This window comes from Helianthus annuus, chromosome 15, assembly GCF_002127325.2.
Source record: "Helianthus annuus cultivar XRQ/B chromosome 15, HanXRQr2.0-SUNRISE, whole genome shotgun sequence".
In the NCBI taxonomy this organism is placed as follows: domain Eukaryota; kingdom Viridiplantae; phylum Streptophyta; class Magnoliopsida; order Asterales; family Asteraceae; genus Helianthus; species Helianthus annuus.
In genome coordinates, this window is record NC_035447.2 from 28520037 (window position 1) to 28544488 (window position 24452).

General features: G+C 35.7%; 1 protein-coding gene and 1 long non-coding RNA gene across 4 annotated transcripts; both read right to left on the reverse strand.

Annotated features, from left to right (window-relative positions):
* Positions 1 to 9768: 9768 nt before the first annotated feature.
* Positions 9769 to 11528, reverse strand: LOC110909528. Its single transcript, XR_002575425.2, has 2 exons — positions 11232 to 11528; positions 9769 to 10022 (listed from the first exon to the last, which is right to left on the reverse strand). It is a non-coding gene; the product is annotated as an uncharacterized LOC110909528 (long non-coding RNA).
* A 5551-nt stretch (positions 11529 to 17079) lies between these two features.
* LOC110911143 (ubiquitin-conjugating enzyme E2 2) lies at positions 17080 to 20819 on the reverse strand. 3 transcript variants are annotated; one of them, XM_022155730.2, is made up of 6 exons: positions 20649 to 20819; positions 20188 to 20321; positions 20071 to 20096; positions 19258 to 19347; positions 18530 to 18618; positions 17080 to 17459 (listed from the first exon to the last, which is right to left on the reverse strand). In XM_022155730.2, the coding sequence occupies exons 2-6, from the start codon at positions 20310 to 20312 to the stop codon at positions 17331 to 17333; spliced, it is 459 nt and encodes a 152-aa protein (XP_022011422.1). In that variant the 5' UTR covers positions 20313 to 20321; positions 20649 to 20819; the 3' UTR covers positions 17080 to 17330. The 3 variants fall into 3 exon arrangements, with proteins under 3 accessions (XP_022011422.1, XP_022011421.1, XP_022011423.1); XM_022155729.2 differs by having other exon boundaries at positions 20188 to 20324; positions 20649 to 20818; XM_022155731.2 differs by having other exon boundaries at positions 20188 to 20324; positions 20643 to 20772.
* Between the last annotated feature and the right edge of the window lie 3633 nt (positions 20820 to 24452).

The window sequence follows — 24452 nt, forward strand, 5'->3', positions numbered from 1 at the left end:
CCATCACTTTCTCTTTCCTCATGCAAAGAGTCCAAATTTGCATGGGAACTCCCATAACCGACATCAACAGGCGTCTCACCATCTCCCCCCATTTTACCAAGCTGAACCGGTTCATCTTCTCTCCTAATCACAGGCTCCGGCATGCTTATCACCGGCGAGGAGTTCATCGGCGATTCGGAATCAGAGTTTTGTGACAGATAAGAAGAATTCCCCAGGCAATCGGGAACCCACGCATCCTGTTCCTCTTCCACCCAAATTCTATAATTTTTGTTCTTCCAAGCCAGCGACAAGACTTCATTGATCCTGTTCACTTCTCCCGCTAGAATACCAACCCTGACCACCGAAAGATCCTGATCATCGTCCAGACTTTTAGGGTAATGTAATACTTTCCCGAACCTTTCACCAATCATGACAAAAACATCCTCCTCCAATAACTGGAGAGGGATACCAACCAGGTTCAACCACGCCAATCTTTCCAAAGGGAGAGACTGACCCTTCCAGGGTTCTAATTTTGAGAACCACGGACCCCAGACTTCACGAGACTTTAGGAAGTGTTTAGCCGAATCCTCATCCAAGAACGTGATGAGGATAGATAGCCCACCTAGATATTGAATCTTGGCAACCTTAATTTTAGCAATCCGAAGAAGCTTATCGAAGTCGACCAATGTCTCAAGGTCAACCGTTCTTCCAACCACCGAGACCCCATAACAGTTTTTGAACGCCGACGTCCTATCCGGCACCACTACTACCTTGCTACTGCATTCATAATCTTCCTTTAACGCGTCTGAAGAAGAACCATTGCGAGCAGGTTCCTTTTTGAAAAGATCACTGAAAAGTCGACCACCACCTTGATTAACAAAAGCATGACTTCGCCCATAAGTTTGGTTAGCGACTCCCGGAGGCTCTTTAGCAATACCTTTACCTTTATCCTGGGGAAGAAGATCGGACCTCCCTGAGTTTTCCACCGCGAACTTGGCGACATTCACTCTAAGTTTTGAATCTCCCATTTTGGTACCGTTTAAAGCCCTTACCATATCTTTCACATCCCGGACGTTCTTAAAACTGATGAAACCGAATCTATTTCCATACTTATCTTTCTTCCTTGCTATGTAAACGCCATGGACATCCCCGAATACCTTGACAAACTCCGAAACCTCCCAAGGGGTGCAGCCCTGCGGCAGGTTCGAAACAAAAAATTTGGTGACGATTGCATTACTTTCTTTGCCAACGTGAACTTCCTTCTTGCGACGGTGATGCGGATCCAACCACGGGCCTCCTCCATCCTCCGTCTCCATGAGGCTCCCAGCCGGAATCAGCAAACCCGATTGGCGAATGAATGGAAGGCAATACAGAATAGAGGGAAAGGTAAACTCTAAATCAGTACCCAGAAAGATCGAGAAAACCTCGCACGCTATACCGAGTAACCCCCCATCGTCGAGCTCAACCGGCGATTGAAAGAATCCGGCGACCTTTGGGTGCTCAGGTTTTTTTTAATATTAACATATTATGTTTGATTACAAGTAAATGGGTAAGAGTAATCGAATAGGTATGATTTAATATCATACTCGTCTCAAATTTATGAAAAAAAATATATAACCAATCTCTTTCCTAATTTTGTATTAAGAGGTGTTTGGTGTTACGTTTTCAAAATAGATTTTGCGTTTTCAAAACTATGTTTTAAAAAAACATGTAGGTACATGCTTCTCCAAAACTGTGTTTTGGAGATAGATAATCACTTTTTCATCCATACACTTTTTTAGATTATTTATGTTTTATAAATGCAGTAATCAAATAATCACTTCAAAACGTAATCTCAAACACCCTCTAAGTTCCATACCAGAATATCTGTTCTAGATTTGTGTTTTTAGGTCGCGTTTGGATTTTTCTATAATCCCTGTAAATAAGATATTGAATCCTGAGATATCGATGATGCAATTAATAATAAAAAAAAACCTTGTATTTTATTAGTGGTATACACTATTTATTGTTTTTATGTTTGTTTCGTTAAGAAAAAAGTAAAAATTTATTAATTTGAATAGACTTAAATTTTTAATCAGTTTACGAGAAAAGGAGAGGAACTAAAGCACACAATTAGAGCTGTAAACGAACCGAACGTTCAGTGAACCGTTTGGCAGAAAGTTCATTTACGTTCGTTCGTTTAGTAATCGAATGAAGATGAGTAAGAAATTTCGTTCGATTAGTTAAATGAACGAAGACGAACAGAGGCCTCGTTCGTTCAATTGTGTTCGTGAACGTTCGGTAACGTGTTCGTGAACATTTGTTAATGTCCGTTTATTTATGTTGTTCATTAAAGATTTTGTACATTTATATATTTTATCTAAACTTTTCATATTCTTTAACTCTTATTTATTTTATTATCTTAACAAATAGAATATGAAACCTCATTTCCATCATGTTTATGCATCGTTCCATTGTTCTTCTCATTATTCACATCAATGAATACTATCGACATCTCTTAAACGATTAGGGCTTTACCGAACATAAAGTTTCAACTTTTCATCCCCCACTATCGATCTCTAGCCTTTGCCGATTTAGTTAGTGTTTGTTTGTGTTCGTGACCACGTTCATTTCCTTAATGAATGAACACAAACATGACGTCACGTCCGGTAAGTATTTATGAACCGTTCACAAACACATTATTTCCTTAGCGAAGTGTGCGTTCGGTTCGTTTACAACCCTGCACATAATAATAATAATAATAATAAAAAATCTATAATCGTCCTTTGAAAGTAGATTTTTCTCTTTTATATCTTTTTATATAGAAACACACTACTAGAAAAAGTTTTTTACCCATGAAAATTTACCGACACATAAAAACAACAAAAGGAAATTTAACTTTTAATAACCTTTGGATGATTCTCCGCCGATTTTCATCGATAGATATGTCCGTCGAGAAAAGTATTATGATTTGTAGTGACACTTTCTTACAACAATCTAAAATTATTATTTTGAGTAAATTACTATTTTGGTCCATGTGTTTAACCAATTAAACACTTTCAGTCAAAGAAAAATCTTTTATCATGTCAGACCCTAAGATTGCATTTTATAACGGTTTTGGCCCCTAACACTAACTATGTTATTTTTTCTAGTTAAGCCTAAGGGTATTATGGTCCTTTTATAGCTTAGGGGTTGTTAAGGTAAGTTACAAACTTATTTTAATATTTTTATTTGTGTAATTACTTTATTTCACGATTATTATTTAACAAAATACGTTTTAAATATATAAATAAATACATATTTCTTTAACAACTTGTTTTTTTTATAAATACATTTCAATTTATTAATAAACAGGTAATTTACATCGAGATAATTGGTAAACGGGCAACAAGCTGCACCGCTACCCCTTTTTGAATAGCAAAACTAAGCCTTTTAAAAACTACGTCCATAGATCTCGGGGTCATAACATTACTATGCATGACCCTTTGAACTTGACTAAGTAGGTCCACAGCCTCTGGCGCCAGAAAACCAAAAGTATCAAAAGCAAATGGGATAAACACGTGCTGGTTGTCAAGGCACGCTTTCTCATGCTTGATCACTTTACCCGAAGCAGCTTTTAAAGCAGCCTGACCCACTGTGAAAGCACTACTCCCTAAGCCCACTAGCGGGGAAACCCCTGTTAGATCCACACAGGCGTGTTTTCCTCCTACCCATCCAAAGACAAGAATGTCGGCTGGTCGAAGGGTAGATCTCCCTTCCAACGGGTCTGTTAAGAAATTAACGGGTGCCTCTTTCTTAGCAGAAATACCAGCGCACCTGAATATGTCAAAAAGGACATCCCTAACCAAATCATGTCGGTATTTGAACCCCGGGAGCTCTCTACAATGAATTGCATGCTCACCAAAAGAATCCAAACACGCCTTATGACAAACTGGGCATACCTCGTCAACTGGGAATAAAGGAATCATGAGGCGATACTTAAGGATAGTACGGTACTCCACCGGCGACATATGCTGGCCTAACCCATCTATAGGTATAGCAAGAAGAAAATCTTGTGCATGTGGTGCTCGGAGACACTCAAAAACGGCTTTTTGTCTAACGGTCAAGTCAAACTGCACTTCGATTTCGTGGACAATTTTACTAAAAAGAGCACTCGCCAATGCATGTTGGGCTTTAGGGGGGGCGGTGTCCTTATTAGTGAAACCGCTGAAGTCAAAGCTTGGAATCGTATCACGAAGACAAGCCGAAGCACAAATGTCGTTTTAAAAAAAACATTTGTTTTTTAACCTTTTTAAAACCGTCTATCACTTTTAAAATCGTTTTTTACTATTTGTTTTTAAAGTCGTTCTTTTTTAAGTCCTTTTTTAGCGCTTTATTTTTCTACCATTCTTTTTAAAACCATGTGTATTTATACTTTTTTAAACAATTCATTATTTAAACCTTTTTTAACAATTTATTTTAAAGTCGTTCATGTTTAAAACCGTTTATTTTTAAAATGTTCCTTTTAGAACCGTTTTTGTAAAGCGTCGCTATTAGTTTTAAAGCGTTATTTGAATCGTTTATCCTTTTTAAAAATCTTCATTTTTTGGACTGTTTGTTTGTCTGAATTTTGTTTATTTGTTAAACCCTTTGTTTACTAAAATCATTCGTTTTTTAAAACCTTCAATTCTTAACATAATTTTTTAATACCATTTATTTTTTTATAAATGTTTTTTTTAATCTTCTGTAAGACTCTATTGCGTGAGTATATTGTTGAGATTAAACAAATTAGTTATTTATTATAACTTAGGGATTGAAATCTAAATAGAAGAGTTGGGATTGAATGTAGATTTAATGTTTAACACCAGTGGTTTTTACCAAAATTTCCAAAAAAGTACAGATAATAAACTAACAAGTTACTAGTAGCTTGTCTTGACTAAACACAATACTGGTTCATTCGGACTTGACTTTCGTCATCCGGCACTTGACATGAGTTTAGTTGTCATACAACATTAGCTTCAATCAATTAGTAAATAATCAATTAGTAAATAGAACGAATGAATGAAAGAACTGAAACCGCGCAACAAAAATTAAATAAAATAGACAATTTTTTAAAACAGGCCCTACGCGCCATGCGACAGGACACACTTTCTCTTACGCATGGTGCGAAGAAGCTCAATTTCCAGCATGTTTGCCAGAGCTGGGTGATTTCCCAGCCATGACCAATTTCGCCATTTTTCGCTCAAAACTCGTCCAAATCATTTCAACCCCATTTTAATCACTTGGAATTTATACTTCAACATATATAATCCTCGATCCATTACCAAGATTCATAATTCTTATGTTTTACGCTCCCGTTACCAGGTTTGTGTTTATATTTGTTTGACCCGTTAAGAGGTTTAAACACTAAGGTTTAAACGTCCACAAAAAATGGCGTTTATATAAATAAAGCAAATGGTACTGAAAACTTATGTTAAAATATAAGGTTTTAAAAATAAACGGTTTAAAAAAATGAACGACTTAAAAAAAGGAATTGTTTAGAAACATATGATTTTCAAAAGAATGGTAAAAAATAAACTGTTCAATTAAAAAAAATGAAGGACTTAAAAAAGAACGATTTTAATAACAAACGATTCAAAAAACGATAGATGGTTTTAAAAAGGTTAAAAACATTTTGTTAAAAAAATGACATTTATTAAAAAAATGTGAAAGAAATTTGTATTTATGTGTATATTTAAAACGTATTTTGTTAAATAATAATCGTGAATAAAGAAATAAAAATATTAAGTAATTACACAAATAAAAATATTAAAAAACTTTATAACTTACATAAACAGCCTAAGCTATAAAGGACCATAATATCCTTAGGTTTAATTGGAAAAAAGTGACATAGTTAGTGTTAGAGGTCAAAACTGTTATAAAATCCAATCTTAGGGTCTGATATGTCGAAAGATTTTTTTTTTTTTTTGAATTGAAAGAGTTAAACTGGTTAAACCACGGGGACCAAAATAGTAATTTACTCTTATTATTTTAGTGTATCTTAAAAATTGTCAACAATCCAAAATTATTATTTTAGTGCATCTTAAAAATTGTAATCATATATAACACGGATTTAATGTATCATATTGCAATTTCTAATATGTCAACAGATATTACAAACATGAAATAACTAATTTTTTTGGAGCATATGGAAGGATGTCTTGGTGACAATTGTGTACGACACGACTTAGAGGGTTGGAAATGCTCAGGTGGTTTTTGAAGAGACCCTGTTCTCTCTCATACAGGTAATAGAGGCGGCTAAAGAAGAGGCTTTCCTCTGGCTCAAGAATAGATCAGTGTATAGCGGCTTGAATTGAGAGAGAAGGCGAGACTTTAATATTCACGATATTATCTTGTAATGTTGTTTTATTTCTGTTGGGACTTCCAAGTTCTTTCTGGCTCCGTTTGTTATATTTTATGATCTAATAAAATAGCTGTCATTAAAAAAATTAAAAAAAATGAAATAACTACTTTTTTATTTTACAAAAGTCAACCAACTAAACCTTACATGATAATAATGTTACATAACGTTAATGGGTCACCACCTGCTGATAAATGGTGATGCGTCTTAATCATCATAAGTTATTCATTAACGCAATTGATGAATTAATGATTAAGATATTATAAGATTATACTTTAATCCAAGTCTAAAGTTACATTACATTCCATTTTTTATAAAATTTTCAATTCTAGTTTGGGATTTTTCTACCAATATAGCCAAACATGGTAGAGATAGATGGCGGGTGACCCTTGTAGTACAATGATCATGTTTTGGTAGAACATCACTTATCTTTATTAGTACAACCTCGTGAGGTAAGGATAGTAAATAAGGACAAATATGAAATACTTGATTGATTAGTAAGGTTGTATGGTACGGGCGTCATTGCTCTTGCCACCTCAGCTTTTTTTTTTCACTCAATAGTGCCCTTCCCCCATATCATGCTAGCTATTGGAGGAGCGCTATTGATAGCTAGCCAAAGCAATAGCGAGCTCTTGTGTGTGTGTGTGGGGGGGGGGTATTCCACGGTCCTCCCAACCGCCGAGGTGATCCCACCTCGCAGACGCCACCCAGCAAGCCTGAGTCTGGGGGTAAATCCGCTACCGTAGGGGCATTGGGAACGAGCAAGACTCGAACCCGCCACCTCCGGGTTAGAATGCGGGCTGGTGGCCATTGGGCTGACACCCAATGGTTCTCTTGTGTGTGTGTGTGAAGTCAAACAAAAGGGGGCGCTATTGTATTCGTCAGAACCAGAAAAGTGAAGATCTGATGCACTAACGTGTTCAAAAAACACTGAAAAAGAAACAACTCAAATTTATAAACAGAGAAATGTTATCATATTATATATTTTTTTCAAAAACTGTAAAAAAGTATAATAAAACAAAATATGTTATAAACTAGAATTATGTTAAGTTAAACAATTGAAGAAATTAATTATTTAAAGGTTGAGGGTTCAGTGTGTCAATTTAAAAAAGAAAAGTATCTAATTCTTCATTCATATCCATGTTGTATGGGGTAATAGAATAGACAAGAAATAGAATAGAATAGGTAATGGAATTGCTAATTCCACTTCTTGTTTGGTTAGCATATGGAAACAGAATAAATCATTACTTTATGTTGTTTGGTATGCAAGAAAAGATGAAGGAATACACTCGGTGGTGATGGTGGTGGTCGACGGCAGTGACGGTGGGAGGTGATAGGTGGTGGTGGTAGCGACGATGGATGGTGGCGGTGGTAGCGGGGTGGGTAGAGGTGGTAGTGGCGTCGCAGAGGTGGGTGGTGGTAGGTAGGTGCTGGCGGGGGCGGGACGAAGGTGGTGGTGGCGGCGCCAACGGATGGTAGAGGAGGGTGGGTGGCGGCAGCAGTAGGTAGGTGTTGGCGTGGGCGGGGGGAAGGTGGAGGTGGTGGTGGATGGCAGGTAGCGGTGGCGGTAGGTAGGTGCTTGCGTGGGTGGGGCGAAAGTGGTGGTGGCGGATGGCGACGACGGGTGAACGTCAGTGGTGGGTGGTGCCGGTGATAGATGTGGTGGTGGCAGCGGCGATAGGTGGACATCAGTGGTGAGTGGTGGCGATGGTGGTGAGTTGTGGTGTTGTTAATGAATGGTGAAATAGGGAATGAAATGCAAAAAAACAACAGGGGATTGATGGAATGATTTTGAGGGAATAGAATGTCATGTGTAACGGGTGATTCCATTCCATTGACAAACTAAATTCCGTTTTCTACATTCCCTCATAATGGTCCATTTCATTTCGCCTCTCATTTTAGCATTACCAAACACTACCTAACTGTTTTTTTCTTCTTTTATGAAACCTGCAAATTTCTCATTTTCTTCATTCATAACCATATTTTTAAGCTAGAATTTTCTTTTATGAAATTAAGGGGTAGACAATGTTCACGGTTGTGGCCGCCACCACGGTGACCATGTTCACTACTATGATCATATCACTTGCGGCGGTGTGATCACGAACACCACGTCAGACATCACGGAGGTGCCCCGACACCCCCAAAAAGCATGAATTTGCTTGTTAAAAACAATAAATAAATTTAAGGATTTGAAAATGCTTGTATGATTACTTATTAGTGAAATATAAAGTTTTATTTTAATACAAATACAATTTAGAATTTCGTATTTCGTATTTGTGAATATTAATTAGAGACAAACAATTTAAATAAGTCATAATCATATACACCAATTACATTGGTCGTAGCTTGTAAGTCTGATGGTTGTAAAAATCCTAACAAGTCTCCGATTAGTCGTTAATTAATCGCTAGTCGGAGGTTCACCGAGTATTTTTTATCTAATCGGCCAATTAATCAGTAGGTGGTCAGCAATGGTCAAATCCAGTCCTAATTTGCCAAACATAAGTGGCAGTCTAGTGATTCCGGCCAAATTTCAGCTAAATTCTTAACAAAACTTGTAAATTCAAGCAATTAATCATATATCTACTTGAAAATGTGTGTATATAGATATAGAACTGAAAATTAAATATAAAATCCGAATCCGATTAATCCCAATTAATCACTAGCCAGTACCCCACCGTCGACCAACGCCTAACCATTCTTACAACACTGGTAAGTATACAAATGGTTGTTAAAATCCCGATTAGTCGTCGATTAATCGCTAGTCCCAGGTTCACCGAGTAATTTTTATCTAATCTCAATTAATTAGTAGGCGGTCAACAGTAGTCAAATCCAGTCCTAAATGGCCAAAAACCGGTGGTAGTCTAGCGATTCCGGCCAAATTTAGGCAGATTCTTGGCTAAAACCTGTAAATTACGGCAAATATCTTATCTACTTGAAAGTATGGGTCGAATAAGGTGTTAAAACACGTCTACTTACAGAAATACATAAAGAAATGTGTGTGAATATATATAAAACAAAAAATACATATAAAATCTCAATCCGATTAATCCCAATTAATCAGTAGTAGTCGGTACCTCACCGACCGACTAGCGCCTAGCGATTCTTACAACCTTGAGTATACATCATCTTACACATAACATGCACCAGAATAAGTAAACTTGTTAAACGCAAGCGTTGCAATTCAAATTAAATAAAAACATAAGCGTTGGAATTCTTTTTTTTTAAATAGTGTCTTATGAAAGAAAAGTTGCTATTGAGTTTTTCGTGTTTTGGAACTACATAAATTGTAGCCATTGACCCAGATTCATCCCTCTAGAAATACTGAAACTATACCATGTTAGTGAAGAATCTAGTAAATGTCACACCGGCTTGTGGTGGAAGCGTGAACTTAGATTAGTTTTCATTGCATTCGATAAAGTAAACATACTATATGACAAAAATAGATACGATGCCCATCCATAGATTGTTTAAAACAAATTACAAGTCAAGTATTTGTTCATGAGACATAACCTAAAGGTTTAACTCCAACAAGTGACTTTTACACAAAATATTGTTGAAATAAACCAAGGCTTTGCATCCTATATTTCGCGTGAAGGCGAAATATATGAACCAAACCCTTCAAAAGATGGCATCGACTTGTGATCCTTGTGCCTTGATTTCAACTGTGCAGGATCTACTTACTTTCCTGAAATACATGTAAGTTTGAAAAGTTAATATAAAGTTGGCGAACTCATGCGTTTTGTTTTGTATTAGATGAATCTCTAAAATATTTGAAAATCTTGTATTGAAAACCCAGTATGTAAAGCGTCTATGAAATTTGTTGATCATTAATGTTTTGCAATGACATTAATATGTGTGCCGACATAGGAAGCAACCAAATCTAGACGATGTATTGTCCATTCCCCTTAACTTGGGACACAAAAACACTTTTCAGGGCCTCATGGACCAAGAGTGGAACTCGCCAAAACTCAATACATCTATCACTTTCGTTCCTCGGTCTGCATGTGTGATTAATGGCTACTTGTATTTCTAACCTATGAGCACATGATGTATGTTTATTTCATTCCCTAGCTTATCATACCATTAATAACATGTATTTCCCCCTGATTTTGGAAACATAAAACTGTATTTAAAATCGGGGACATGAACTCACTATGTGCGTTCCGAGCTAATGTGCTAGCAATCTCGGGTGGTTCCTTGTTTTGTATGCCAACCTACAAGTGTCCTAATTCGTTAAGGCACTTAGGCCTATAGTTTGACCATGTATAAGTCTTTCATCTTGAATCTTTGTTATGACTCGTCTTTGTTCATTGGTTCGAAACCCTTGTTTTTTAAAGACGTTATAAAACGTGGAAAAGTCATAACAAATTTTCAACTCATCAAATCATCAAAACTCAACAAGAACATATTTACATGAATTCTTCAACAATAAGTGTATGAACTTGTAGACAAAGTTTAGGGCTTTTAAAACGTCATATTTATCATGTTCATCCATTTTTAACAAGATTATGTGAAACTTTATTTTTTACCTTTTCAAGATCTAAATGTATAACCATGATTCTTACATATTTTTTATACTTTGAACTTTACAAAAAAAAAAATCATTTTAAAGTACATTCAAGTTCGTAACACTTCTTGTTGATGGATCTTGCTAGATCTAAACATATACTTGTTTAGATCTATTTTTATCAACAAACTTGCAAGACCTTTTATTTATATCACAATCTACAACTATATAAGCAACAAGAATGATACATAACTACATACATAAGTTAGATTATCTTGTTTTAGTTAGGGTTTTCCATGTATTTTAAGTTTAGATTCAAGATGATCCACTTGTACTTTTGAATTCTACAAGTAATAAGAAGCTTAAAAAAAGGTATTAGGATCTTACTACTGGCACAAGGGCTAAGGATTATCTCTTGATGAACAAAGAAGAAGATAAAAGCTCCACAAGTGTAAGAACACCTTTCGTGAAACTCCTTGAACTTGTAAACCCTTTGAAACACCTTGTAATGCTTTGGGTCGCCTTTGAAAGTCTTAGATTTGGTTGATGAGAAGATGAAAATGGTGAGACTATAGAGAGAGTTTGTAGGTTGTAAGGGGGGAAGAAGGGAGTGATGTTGTGATTTTTGAAGTAGAGAATGATAGGTGTTATGGTAGTGTTTAATGCTTATTTATCTTGCAAGACTTCTTAGTCAAAACAACTTCTTGTAAGACCATGCCTTTTCATCATCATCATCATCACACATCACGGGGTATGTGGGGCCCATGATGACAGAAAATGGGGGGGGTGTAGGTTATGGTTTGGTGATTTGTTTGTTTATTTAAATATGTGATGAATACTTGGATCTAGATATTTAGGGGATTAGATGATTAGGGTATTAGGGTGTTAATTAAATGTTTAGGATGATAAATATGGTTAACTAGTTTACTAGACTAGTCTAACTAGTGTTTAGATGTCGAAAATGACACTAGTGTCGTTATCGGATTGTTTACCGCCACTTTGTATAATGTTACATGCTAATATTCCTTTCTGTACCCTTGTGATACATGTGACATTCTTGGTATTCTATGTGATCATTAACATGGTTTGATGATCATATAGTGCTTCATTGATTCTTGGATTATTAACCGGTTTGTGGAATTGATAAATTTGTACATCGAATTGGACAATTTAGTGCTTATGCATCTTTTCGGAAAATTATATCATGTACACTTGTTTTTCAATACTTAGGGTTTTGTATATAAATCATGTCGGATATTATTTCTTGTCTTATTTTTGTCATTTCAGGGAATACCGGAATTCTCCTGGCATGAATAGTGTGTTCGCATTGTCTACCAACGTCTTCTGACATAGTTTATATCGTACCGCGACGCGTCGAATACGCTGATGTGATATGCAATGTAAATGTATATCCTAGGATTGCTAGACTTATGAGACTCAATTGTATCAAAATTAAGTCTAATGCACGTCATTGTATATGTTAACCGTGATTAAGTTGTACGGAATTACCAATTATTTTGCCGTCTGTCACAGTAAAGGTGTAACTAGTAACAAACCTCGTTTCTCATTTGTGTTATTCAAAACCAGGGTTATGGACCCAAGCTTCTTAGCAAGGTCGCATAATTTGGGATTCTTTTGTCAATTTGTGGAAGAAATGGATCCAAAGTCCGAAGTTATGAACCATGGAATGTCAATTTTGACTATTGTAAGGAATACTCACATATTTCACACGTAAACCCCGCAAGATGTACAACTTTTATGGGGGTTTGCTATTGTTACGAACACAATTGGCAATTAAACTATAAGATCAACAAAGAGAAGAAGAAAAACACTCAAGAGAGAAGAAGAAGAGTATAACCCAGCTCAATTCATCGATCGTTCACTATCATCATTCGTTCGTTTCTTAAAGGATCAATTGTTACAAGTACAACTACTAGTATTTGACCACTACAATTGACCCCTCTATTATTTGATGTGTAACATAACTGAAGGCATAATGGTTTCAGGTATTGATCACAAAATGACATAAGAATAACTAGCAATAGGTTTGAAGATGTGACGAGGTTTACAGGTGTAGCTAGTGAAATCAAGGGCATATAAAGTTAAGATGCCTTGTAGAACTAGTACTGACAATGCATCCTAATGAAGCACCCGCAAGCTAATATGTATATAAATGCATTTGTTGGACGGTACCCGATTTCCATATTAATCAAATAAATGTGTTAATTGTGTCTTATAAATCACTAGAATGTTAAAAAGATTGTTGTGAGATTTGTTGGGGAGTGTTCTTCTAATATTTTGTAACAATGATTCTGCAAAGCAACATCTACTGAGGCATGGCCGATTCAACCAATTTGGGGGACCAAAGCAAAACTAAAATCGAGGGCACTTTTCCAAAGTTCATTGCACTAAACCCTTTTCTTTATCTGGGCTTGGGAACGGAAAATATAATAATCAACTCATTCTAATCATTCACGCAAATCAACTAATTAACAAAATCATGTGTTTAACAAATGCAATTCTAAACCATGAATCAAACTTTTTACACAAATAAATTCACATAAATAAACTAAACAAGATATAACATGAAAAAACATAATATGAGGGCTGAAACTTAAAAAAGTGAGAAATAAATATTTCTTAGAAGTAGGCCTATCATATTTAAGCACTAGTAGTGTATAACTTACAAACATAAATATGAGGGTGTAACACCCTAAAAATATCAATATATATATATATATATATATATATGTATATATATATATATGTATATGTATATATATATATTTATATGCACAAATATGATTGCTTGAATTCTCTAACACCCTTAACTAGGAAAATTAAACCTAGTTAGTAATAGAGAAATATATGAATAAACCATGAATGGAAACTTTTAAAAGAAAAGAAAAGAAACAAAACTAGAGGGACTAAAGCGGTAAAAAGGGAAAACTTATTTCTATTAAAACATATGAATTTAAAAACACAACACATATGTGTGTGTATGTATTTGAGGTTGCGATCAGTGTTTGAGGTTGCGATCAGGAGAAAGAAGAACACCCAAACCCTTGTTCCAACAAATTGCACAAATTGAAGGTCAAATTCGGTCTAAAATATGTGTTCGAATCAAAATCGAACATCCTCACTTGTCTAACACTAAGTAACTCGGGTGAAGCTTCGGGAAGTCAAGCCGGAGCGAATGCACGTTTAAAAGAAAAGCTTTAACATACGTAGCTCACGCTTCGCAGAATTTTGTTAATGTTTTGTTTCAATATATGTTGAACATTGTCGTTATAATCATGAAATTCGGTTCATTCTTAAATGATGGATTTCATAAGAATGAACCGAATGGATATATTCGAATAACGGAAGAGTTTGGATGTTAAAAGTGATGGATTTCACTACGACATCCAAACGAGTTAAAATAACGGATTCATGAAGAGTTCGGTTGTATAAAAGCGATGGATTTCGCTAAGTTAACCGAACGGGTCAAAATAATGAAATTATGAAGAGTTTGGTTGTTAAAAGTGAAAGATTTCACTAAAACATCCAAACGGGTCAAAATAACGAATTTATGAAAGGTTTGTTTGTTTAAAAGTGAAGGACTTCATTAAAACATGCAAACGGGTCAAAATGATGAAATGATAAAGGTTTGGTTGTATAAAAGTGATGGATTTCGCTAAGTTAACCAAACAGGTCAAAATGAAATCTTAATGCATACCGGAATGATTGCATAAATAATGACTTCGGTATAATACCCGGATATTGGGTAGGATTTTGAATATATGCATAAACCGAGAAACGGAAACGCGGACTATAAGTCAAAAGAATCGGATTATGAGTTATGACTAATGAACAATTTCGCAAATTGAAATTGTGATAATTATGGTTGAACGGGTCGAATAATTATGAATGCATACTGGATAATGGATGCCAAAAGTTTAAGGATAGCAACCCGAGTAATGGGGAAATAGTTCGTAGATATCACATCCGTGTAAGTGTGATGCGTGTAAGTGAGTTTTGTTATTAAAATGCAAATGGGTCGAATAATTTCGTAAAGGATTATAAGCCGAAAGCTTATAGAATAGAATTTTCTTAATCCGGGTGGTGGATTTGGAGTCCCAATTGTAGAGGATCAAATTATGATCACGTAAGAACAAACGTGAAGTTAAACGCATAAGCGGTCAAAAGTTACGGTGGTTTTTGTGAAAAAGGGCAGATAAGACAAAAACTGCAGACCTCAACCGCAACCTACGGTTGTATACCGTAGGCTACCTTTCTGCCTTAGACAATTTACATGCACCGTAAGCTACGGCGCATAGACCGTAGTTTACGGCGGGTATTTCAAATCTTTGTTTTCTTGAGTTAGATATGTTATCAAACATCATTTAAGCTCTTTATATCTATCATTTAAGTTTATTAAATGTTATTTAGGTCTATACTAAGATGCAAATGGATGGGATCAAGCGTATACAAGAACCGAACACAAATGATGAAGATGCTTCCGCCTTTTGATTAGTCGTTTACTTAAACATAACGATGTTAACGTTATTTTGTAAATCCTTAAGACACTAATGTTTTCGTTAACCTATATTTTATTAATGTTTCTTGTATAAACCTTATAAATGGAAGAAATCTTTATAAATTCTTAGTTTCAAGTTATGGGTCTTACAGAGGGGCTTTTATCTTGGGCCCTGTGGGCCTTAGACAATTGCCTCAAGTCTTAAGCCATTAGGCCGACCCTGATGATAACTCTCAACTATTATTAACTGTTTTGATTTTTTCAGTCATATGGAGCGTAACCTATATGTGATTTTCTTTAAGTGCTTCGTCTTTACAATTTTTTTTTAAATGGAGGGGTAGTCTCCGTTATGATGATGTTAAAAACATAAAGTTCCCTGCTACATGTTTTATGTAAAACAAGATAATTAAAATTTTTTAAATCTTTGTGCTAATTTAAGTTATTTCTTTACACAGTTTAATAGGTAATCGTATAAATGTGTTCTACATTTACTACCTCAAACACGTGAAAGTGGTGAAGAAAGTTTGATGTCTGATATATTACAGGATATGGTGAAAGAACATTGATCTAGTAAGGTTATGACTTATGAGACAATATGGTATATGATTCAACTAATTCTTAAGAACCTAAAGTGGGTGAATAAATTGTTTACAATTTTAATGATCATTTTAGAAAATCTATGTATGTTAAGAAATATTTCTTTCGGAATTTGTATGTTGAAAAACAATATGTAAACAAGTATAAAGTAGAAGAAACACATGAACACAGATATATAGTAGTTGATAGATAGATGTTAAATAATAACCTCGAACACACAACCATCAATAATGGGTAGCCACGCTTCGGTCACTTTTGACATAAATTTCGAGCCAGCCCGCAAGCTTATTGTTTCGAGGAACGACGACTTAAAGCAACTGGATGTGATAGGTCAGCCAAACCATCCAGTTTTGTCAGTTTGGTTTTAATGGCTTGACGATTTGAGCCGATTGTTTTATATTGTAGTTTGTATTAGAAAATGAGAAGATGGTTCATGATTATAATACATCTATGTAGATACATACTTGTAAAAAATATAAAGGTTAAATGGTCGATTCGGCACGACAATTCCAAGTATCAAACCGGAAACCAAAATGGAAACTCTTTGGGATCTTAAGCCGGCCACACTAGCCAACTTCCTTCAATTCAGACGGTTAAGTTGGTTCCAACGGTTTTAACACACCCTCCTATAACTTGCTTTATTCATGTATGTAGGAGGTTGGTTCATGAAGTGCCGATGCCATGGGTCTTCAAAACCTAACCACCCGGACCAGGCTAAGGGGCTGTTTAGCAACATCTGAATGGTTAAGTGCTGAACCAGTAAGAGGTCTGAACCATTAAGTGCTGAACCAGTAAATGGAGTAAGTGGTCTGAACCATTAAGAGCCTGCATAATGCTTAACCATTCAGAGGCAAATGTCTGACCAATTCAGATTAGAGGTCTTAACCATTCAGACTCTGTATAACCATTCAGAGGCAAATGTCTGAACCATTCAGATATATGCTCGTGAAACAAACAGTGCTGAACCAGTAAGAGGTCTGAACCATTAAGAGCCTCATTAAGAGGTAAACAAACAACCCCTAACTTTCCTTAACGAGAAACACAGCTTGCGGTCATCACAAGACCATGCGTCGTCTCATTGAATTATACACACTTCTCACCTCATCCAACCAAGAAAAAAGCGGGAAATATGAAAACAATATATTACAAGAAATCATTATGTACAAGTCATAAAATGCAAGCAACAGAACATAGTTCAAATATAAGATACTTAAAATCCCTACAAATAAAACTCAAATATCATGACCTGCAATTAAACATTTGTTGTTACCATTATTAATGTTTTGGGTGAATTCTTGAACAAGCATTGATTTAAAGGCCTTGAAAATGATGCTTTTACAACTCATGATACAGCCCCGACAGGTTGATTCTTAGTCCGCAGTCCAGCTCTGCTCAACGATCTCACGCACTTTTCTATTGTACTCGCGCTTGTTCTCGCTAAACATCCGTGCTGCTTCAGAGTTGGCGGGTGAGTTTGGGTTCGGGTCACAGAGCAACGACTACAATGGAAAGAATACATGATGTTACTATTAAATGCTTCGGTTTTCAGTCACAACAAGGATATTTATATAGTATTCATTATGGCCACCCACATATCGAAACTACTTTTTAGGCCACCTATGCATGTAACCGATTACATTTATACCAATTCTGGCCAAATGTATCTCTGAGAATTCTAATGACAAAATGCCCATAACTTAATGCAATTTAATAATTAATAAAAGGTTCTAAATGTGAAATACCAATAAAAGAAAGATGAACTTAAGAAGGGGACGGTTGGTGTTTCATATTTAAAATTACCATATGTATTATTCCAGTATACAATTGTGAATTGTCCCAGATTTGATATTGGCAAAAACAGATACATACTTGAGTGGTATATAGAGTTTTTTGATATATGGGTGGCCATAACGAAAGAAGTCAAATACTAGGGTGGCCCCCACACATATTATTAATGATAATATCATTAAAGGTTGGCCAATTAAAGCAAGTAACAGCTACTTATCAAGTAAAATTGATTCTATATTTCTTCTCAAATTTCTAACGGTTTCCCTAAATGACCTCTTCATTGTGATACTGAAAAAACACTACCAAATCTTAACATTTGAAATACATCAAGGTTGACGACTTGACGACCCATGCAATACATGATGCAGAAAGGAGGCACTAATAATTACTTAAGATTATGTTTAACTTTTAACTGCTGGTTATGCCACATCTAACCAACTTCTTGCTGTGACATTTCAGCTTTACCTACTATCTGCATTGTCAAAGCACATAGGCGCACTCAAGACGCATAGGCCGAGTGTAGATTGTATTTTTAATTTACTTAAATTTAGTTTTTAAGAGAAACTAAAGTGAACTAGAAAGTTGGAAATGCTTATGCTTATAAAGGTATTCATATTGCTAATTTGATATTCCAAACTGCTTATATATAACTTTCTAATTACGTCTAGCAACCAAGTGCGTATATCTTAAAAACATCTCTAGATTAACAAGTACGCAAATATGTTAAATTTCAAAGATCATAAGCCATGTTACAAATCAATAAAGCTTAAAGCTAGCTCACCTGAATTGAAGTAAGTATCGCAGCAACATCATAAATTGGACTCCACTGATTTTGAAGGATGTCCAAGCATATGCTCCCATCTGCATAGACTGGTGAATACGGAAAAAAATGAAGTAACCATCACCAACACAGAATATGAATGGAAAGTACAAAAGGCAAAATCTGTTGTTTTGTAAAAGTATATATAAAAAATATAAAAAAAGTATATAAAAAATATAAAACAGTATATAGTATGCTTGCCTGGTTGCAAGTTGCATATTAACTTTAACCAGCAAAACTGCTTAGATTAGGCTCAGACTCTTGGTCCAACCCCATTTAAGGTTAGATTACCGTTATCAACTATAATTCCGATTTTTAATTAAAAATATGATAACTTTTTATGGTAGAAAGAAAACTTGAGTTTATGGCCAAGGAAAAATGCTACATTTTATCATGAAAAAAACTGGAGTATAAACCAAAATATTAATAAGATAACAATGTCAAAAAAAAAAAAAAAAAAAAAAAAAAAAAAAAAAAAAAAAAACTAGTTAAGAAAGAAAGTTCATTGGCATATACAACTTTACCAAGTTGACTGCAACAAGCTAATGAGACTAATTGAAAAGTAATAATCTTGGTGATGCCTGTATACATCTCTAATGAGACTCAGCAGAGACTAATAGACAAAAACATGCCCCAAATACACATCTATTAATTAAAAAGTTATGATTTTGTTAATAATGACAACTTACTGTTTGGATGAAACATTCTTGAAATGAAGCGTACTGTTGGTGGCTTATTCGGATAGTCTTCTGAAAACTGCAGTGTCAACTTAAACGTACCTGAGAATGCCCACAACATGTTACCAAAGGAATACAACCATACAACATACTGACCATATAGGTACTAAACCTTTCAGAAATAAAAATGATTAATAACATTAGCAACTCTATTTGTTATCTCAAACCCTTAAAAGTTTTATCAAACAACGGAAAAACAAGTTCCAATGTTGAATACCATAGATATGACATATTAATAATGTTTAAAACACATATGCAAAAATAAGAAGTTAACAATATCATAATCAAACCCATGATGGCCCTACGATATGTGATTTTCACACTATCTGTAAAAGTGTTATGTGCCTTATGTCCAAGGCTTGATGCAAAACTACTATCGAGTCAGGGGTCTCACTGGAAGCAGCCTCTCTATTCCTACGGGGTAGAGGTAAGGATGTCTACATCTTACCCTCCTCAGACCCTACCTTTGCTTTGCTATTGGTGGGATTTACCGAGTATAATGATGATGACACTATCCGTAAAAAAAACGTGCTTTAGAAACACGAAGGATCACTAAACCCTTTCAACGCCATGGCTTTCATATATGAATCACATGGTATTTGATAGTGTATTAAGCACGGCTATGCAAGCTCAAGTCTTTTTAACATAGTAGTCATTTTCTGTAGTGATATGTTTTATTGAATTATAAATCTAAGTATCCTGACACATACACACACACACACACATATATATATATATGTATTGTACAGAAGAAGATATAAGTACCTCCATCCCAAGGAGTATCATCCGGACTGCAAGAAAAACAAAACAAAACAAAAGCAATCAGTAACAAAAGCAATCTGTATCTGTAAAACAAACAAACACAACAAGTAATCCACCAACCCGAATATAACGGCGTTCCAGAGCATAATATTATTATCATAGGGAGCACCACTGATTCCAGCAGGAGGATCCTGCTGCAACCTCTTGAAATCCCTCATCAACCGCTTCCTCGCCGGTGTCGACATCTCCGCGGCCTACTATAAACATCAACAACAGAACAATCAACAACATGATTCAAATTTCAATCCATCAATCACATATCTATCTATATCTACCTAATATATACACACAACAACAACAACAAAAAAGTGCTTTTCAACAAACTTTTTATCTTCAAACCCTAGATCTGTAACCACCTAAGCTAAACCACATAACATAATATAATAAGATGAAATTAAAGCAACAAAAGGATGGATGATCTATCTATCTACACATGATTGTTAATTCTTCTAGGGTTTGATAATATGAATTAATTGTAATAAATAAATAAAAAATTGAAGAGGATTGAGAAATATGGTTGCCTGGCGGAAAAGTTAGGTGGTGTTGAAGGGTTGAATGAAGTGAATCTGAAGATGATCGAAGGAGAATTATGGAGGAGGAAGCTTCGACTTATGAGCGATGTGGTATCATCATGATGATGAGGTTTTGTTAGGTCAGGTTAGGTTGGTTGGATACTTATTATACCGTCATTGCATTAGAAGGTGTAATTCGTGTAGATGGATATGTATGTTACTTTGGATTTAGGCTTTTTGTTTATGGGAAAAGGGAATGACATATATATGACTTGGAAACTTGTATTTATCCACATGTAACCTTAATTAAATTAAGAGTATACCTCAATTTATAATCTTCTGGTTTGAGGTAAAAATTACTATGGACGACTCTAAGAAACTTATTGTAATCTACAACTTTAATATTTGAAAAGCGCTACACTTCATAACCCTTCATTAGTTGATTTGAATGTTAACTGATATCTTTATATTACCCACAGGGGCGTTGTTGTTTTTTCACTCTGACCAAACCGGCAAACCATATTTACTATATCTTAAAGAGAAAGGTCGGTGAACCTTTCTTTATTAACCTTAAACTTTTGACAACATTCACTATTAGCCCTCAAACTTTGTTTATGGGAAAAGGGACATATACATGACTTTGAAACCGGCAAACCATATTTACTATACCTTAACGTCAGAAACATACTCTTTTCTATCTATGTCTAATGGCATTATTGTCACACACGTAATGTGTGTAACAAAATAAAAAACATGTAATGCCACGTATGCGCACCACACGTTAATGTCATCACACTTTGTTTTCTATACCTAACCACGTTAGTGTCTAAATTACTTTTACGACTTTACACCATTGTCTGAATTACTTTTACGCCTTTATACCGTAACGTCAGAAACATACTCTTTTCTATCTATGTCTAATGGCGTTATCGTCACACACGTAATGTGTGTAACAAAGTAAAAAACATGTAATGTCACGTATGCGCACCACACGTTAATGTCATCACACTTTGTTTTCTATGCCTAACCACGTTAGTGTCTAAATTACTTTTACGACTTTACACCATTGTCTAAATTACTTTTACGCCTTTATACTGCAACGTCCAAAACATACTCTTTTCTATCTATGTCTAATGGCGTTATTGTCACACACATAATGTGGCTAACAAAGTAAAAATGTGTAATGTCACGTGTGCGCACCACACGTTAATGTCATCATCGTTACGCATGTAATGAAGTCACAAATGCGACTTTGTCGGCGCCACGCGTGACATGGGCCAAAATTCTAGTTTTCTATTATAAGCCCTAACCTTTCACCTAATAATCAAAGCACAACACCAAAATTTCCCCCAAAACCCACCACTTCCTCTCCCGGTGAAGAAACAGTGGATCTAAATTGACCGGAATCAATCAGATCTGGGGGTTTAGTTCCTGCATAAAAAGGTTAATCTTCTCGTCGATTGCTAGTTGAGGGCTACTTCGCTGGAGAACACTGCAAAACAGAAAGCCGTTAGACTCGCCATGGGGAGAATGGGGGTTCTCTCCGTGACCACCCTCCGGCGTGAGAATAAGTACAGTGATCTCAAAGGAAAAGATGAAGTAGTAGGAGTGAAAGTATGTGAAAGTAGCCTGTGAGATCATACCTGAATTCTCATATTTATAACCAAGGTTTTGGCGCCAAAAAAGGTGACGGAGGTAATGACGGAAATTGCCTTTCGTTAGCGGTTACTTCTTTTTCCGTTAATAGTTAACTCCCCATCCATGCACACAGATCGTGGTTCTGATCAACCAGTGGCGGATCCAGAAATTTTTTCCAAGGGGTTCACTTTTTTAAATGTTCTAATACCATATGTCCGAACATAAAAAATTACGGGTCGGTTCGACAGTTCGGGTCATGTAAGGTTTATCACGTAATAAAAATACGATACAATAATGGAAAAAACATCATCATAATAAATTTAAAAACAAGTAACATAAATAAGATGGTTTTTACTAATTAAAAAAAAACATCCCTTAACAATGTGACTACAACACCAATTATGGTTTAAGTCTTAGTTATCAATTTGATAGCTTCTTTTAATTTGTGGAATGTATAGAACATTGAGCTTATGAAAAATTAAAAAAGAATTAAAGGGGATGGCATATCAAAATGGGAGAATGAGAAGAATATCTAGGCCAAAATTCTTGTTTTTTTTACATCCCAGGAAACATAATGTAGTTACTCAGTCTATTAGTATATTAAGAAATTTCTTTGATTATTCTTTTAACATTATAATTGTATCACTCCAATAATGGGAAACAATCCAATCAAATTGTTTGCCGGTGTTAATAAAGCTTGTTCTTGTTTATCTCTGGGCGTTAAAATTTTTACCCATTTTGAACCTCAAATCAAATTGCAGCAGTTCTTTTCTGTTTTAGATTTAAAAATTTTTATAATCTGAACTCCATCATAGTTTAACTAACATGAAGTAAAAAAGAAAGAAGCTTACTATACTACCATTGAAATCAACAATAGGGTTTAAACGAACCTTAAGGGCTCAAGAGAGTGACTAAGGGAAGGCGAAGGGGCTGCGTGACTGAGTCGTGGAGGCTGGAGTGGCTCCGCCGATGGCGTGTGGTGGACTGGTGGCTGGAGAGTGGAGACATCAGACATGTTTGTGTTTGGGTTTGAGAATAAACAACAGGGAAAGGGGGAAGGGCAGCAAGTAAACCCTAATTCTAATTCGATTTTGAGTTAAAATTTGAAAGAAAAGGAAAACGTAAAAAACAAGGAAAAAGGGGCTCGACCTGACTCGAACACGAGACCTCAGTTTAATAAGCGCACATACTTACCAACAGGCCAGTTTATCAATTTGTTTACAAGGTTCCCATACAAAATATTAAAAGGTTCCTTCAGAATTTTCTATAGATCTTAACACCATTAACTATAAACCGAACAGGTTCCTAGGAACCCCCAAAACAGCTCTAGATCCGCCCCTGTGATCAACGGCTGGGGGGAGCCACGTGGAAAGTGGTTTTGTGTAGATCTTCCTTTAAGTTGTTGCCATCATCGTGATTTAGATGAGTGTGCAGGATGATGCCACATCACATTCGGTTTTAACCAAATGAAGGCATGCACGATGATTACTTAGGACCTTCTAGAAGATTTATAGTTGTAAACCATTGTACCTTTGCCACATGTCCATTCTGTTGTAACAGAAAAGATTCCTTTTGTTGAAGTACTGATTTCATGCGCGCGGACATGTTTAGGACTATATCTTCAAGCTTAACCGTTCCCTTGCGCGAGCCCGCGCAAAGGTATTAGTTGAATATTTGTCTTTCCTTTCTCCGGCGCATGGTTATCGAAGACTGATCTTTCCAAATCTTGTTTAGAACGGCGGCGCGGCCGCGTAGGGTCTTGTTCAAGATGTTTCTGGAATGAAGTTATGGTATGGTCCTATACGCTTGCGCGAGGTTTTTAGGACCATACCCCTTCAAGTCCCCCAAGTCCAGTGTTGCTCATATGCGCTGATGGCAAGTAGGTGGAGCACTGGACTATATAAAAAATGAAGTGTGCGCATTTGTTGTTGAGAGGAAAACAAGTTGCTTGGCGCAAGGTGTGAAGATACTTCTTTGTAAAAGACATTTTCTTTTCTTCAAGCTAAGGTTTTCATAATTTGAATTTTGAAAACACTTGATTTGTGGCAGGCAAGTTGGTAAAAGGTATTGTACTGATGCTGACATATGACGGTTAGGTGACAGGCTGTCACCCGTGTCAGTCGTCAAACATTAATTGGGTGTCGCCATTCGTGGTTTCTACGCGCACGTGAAGCC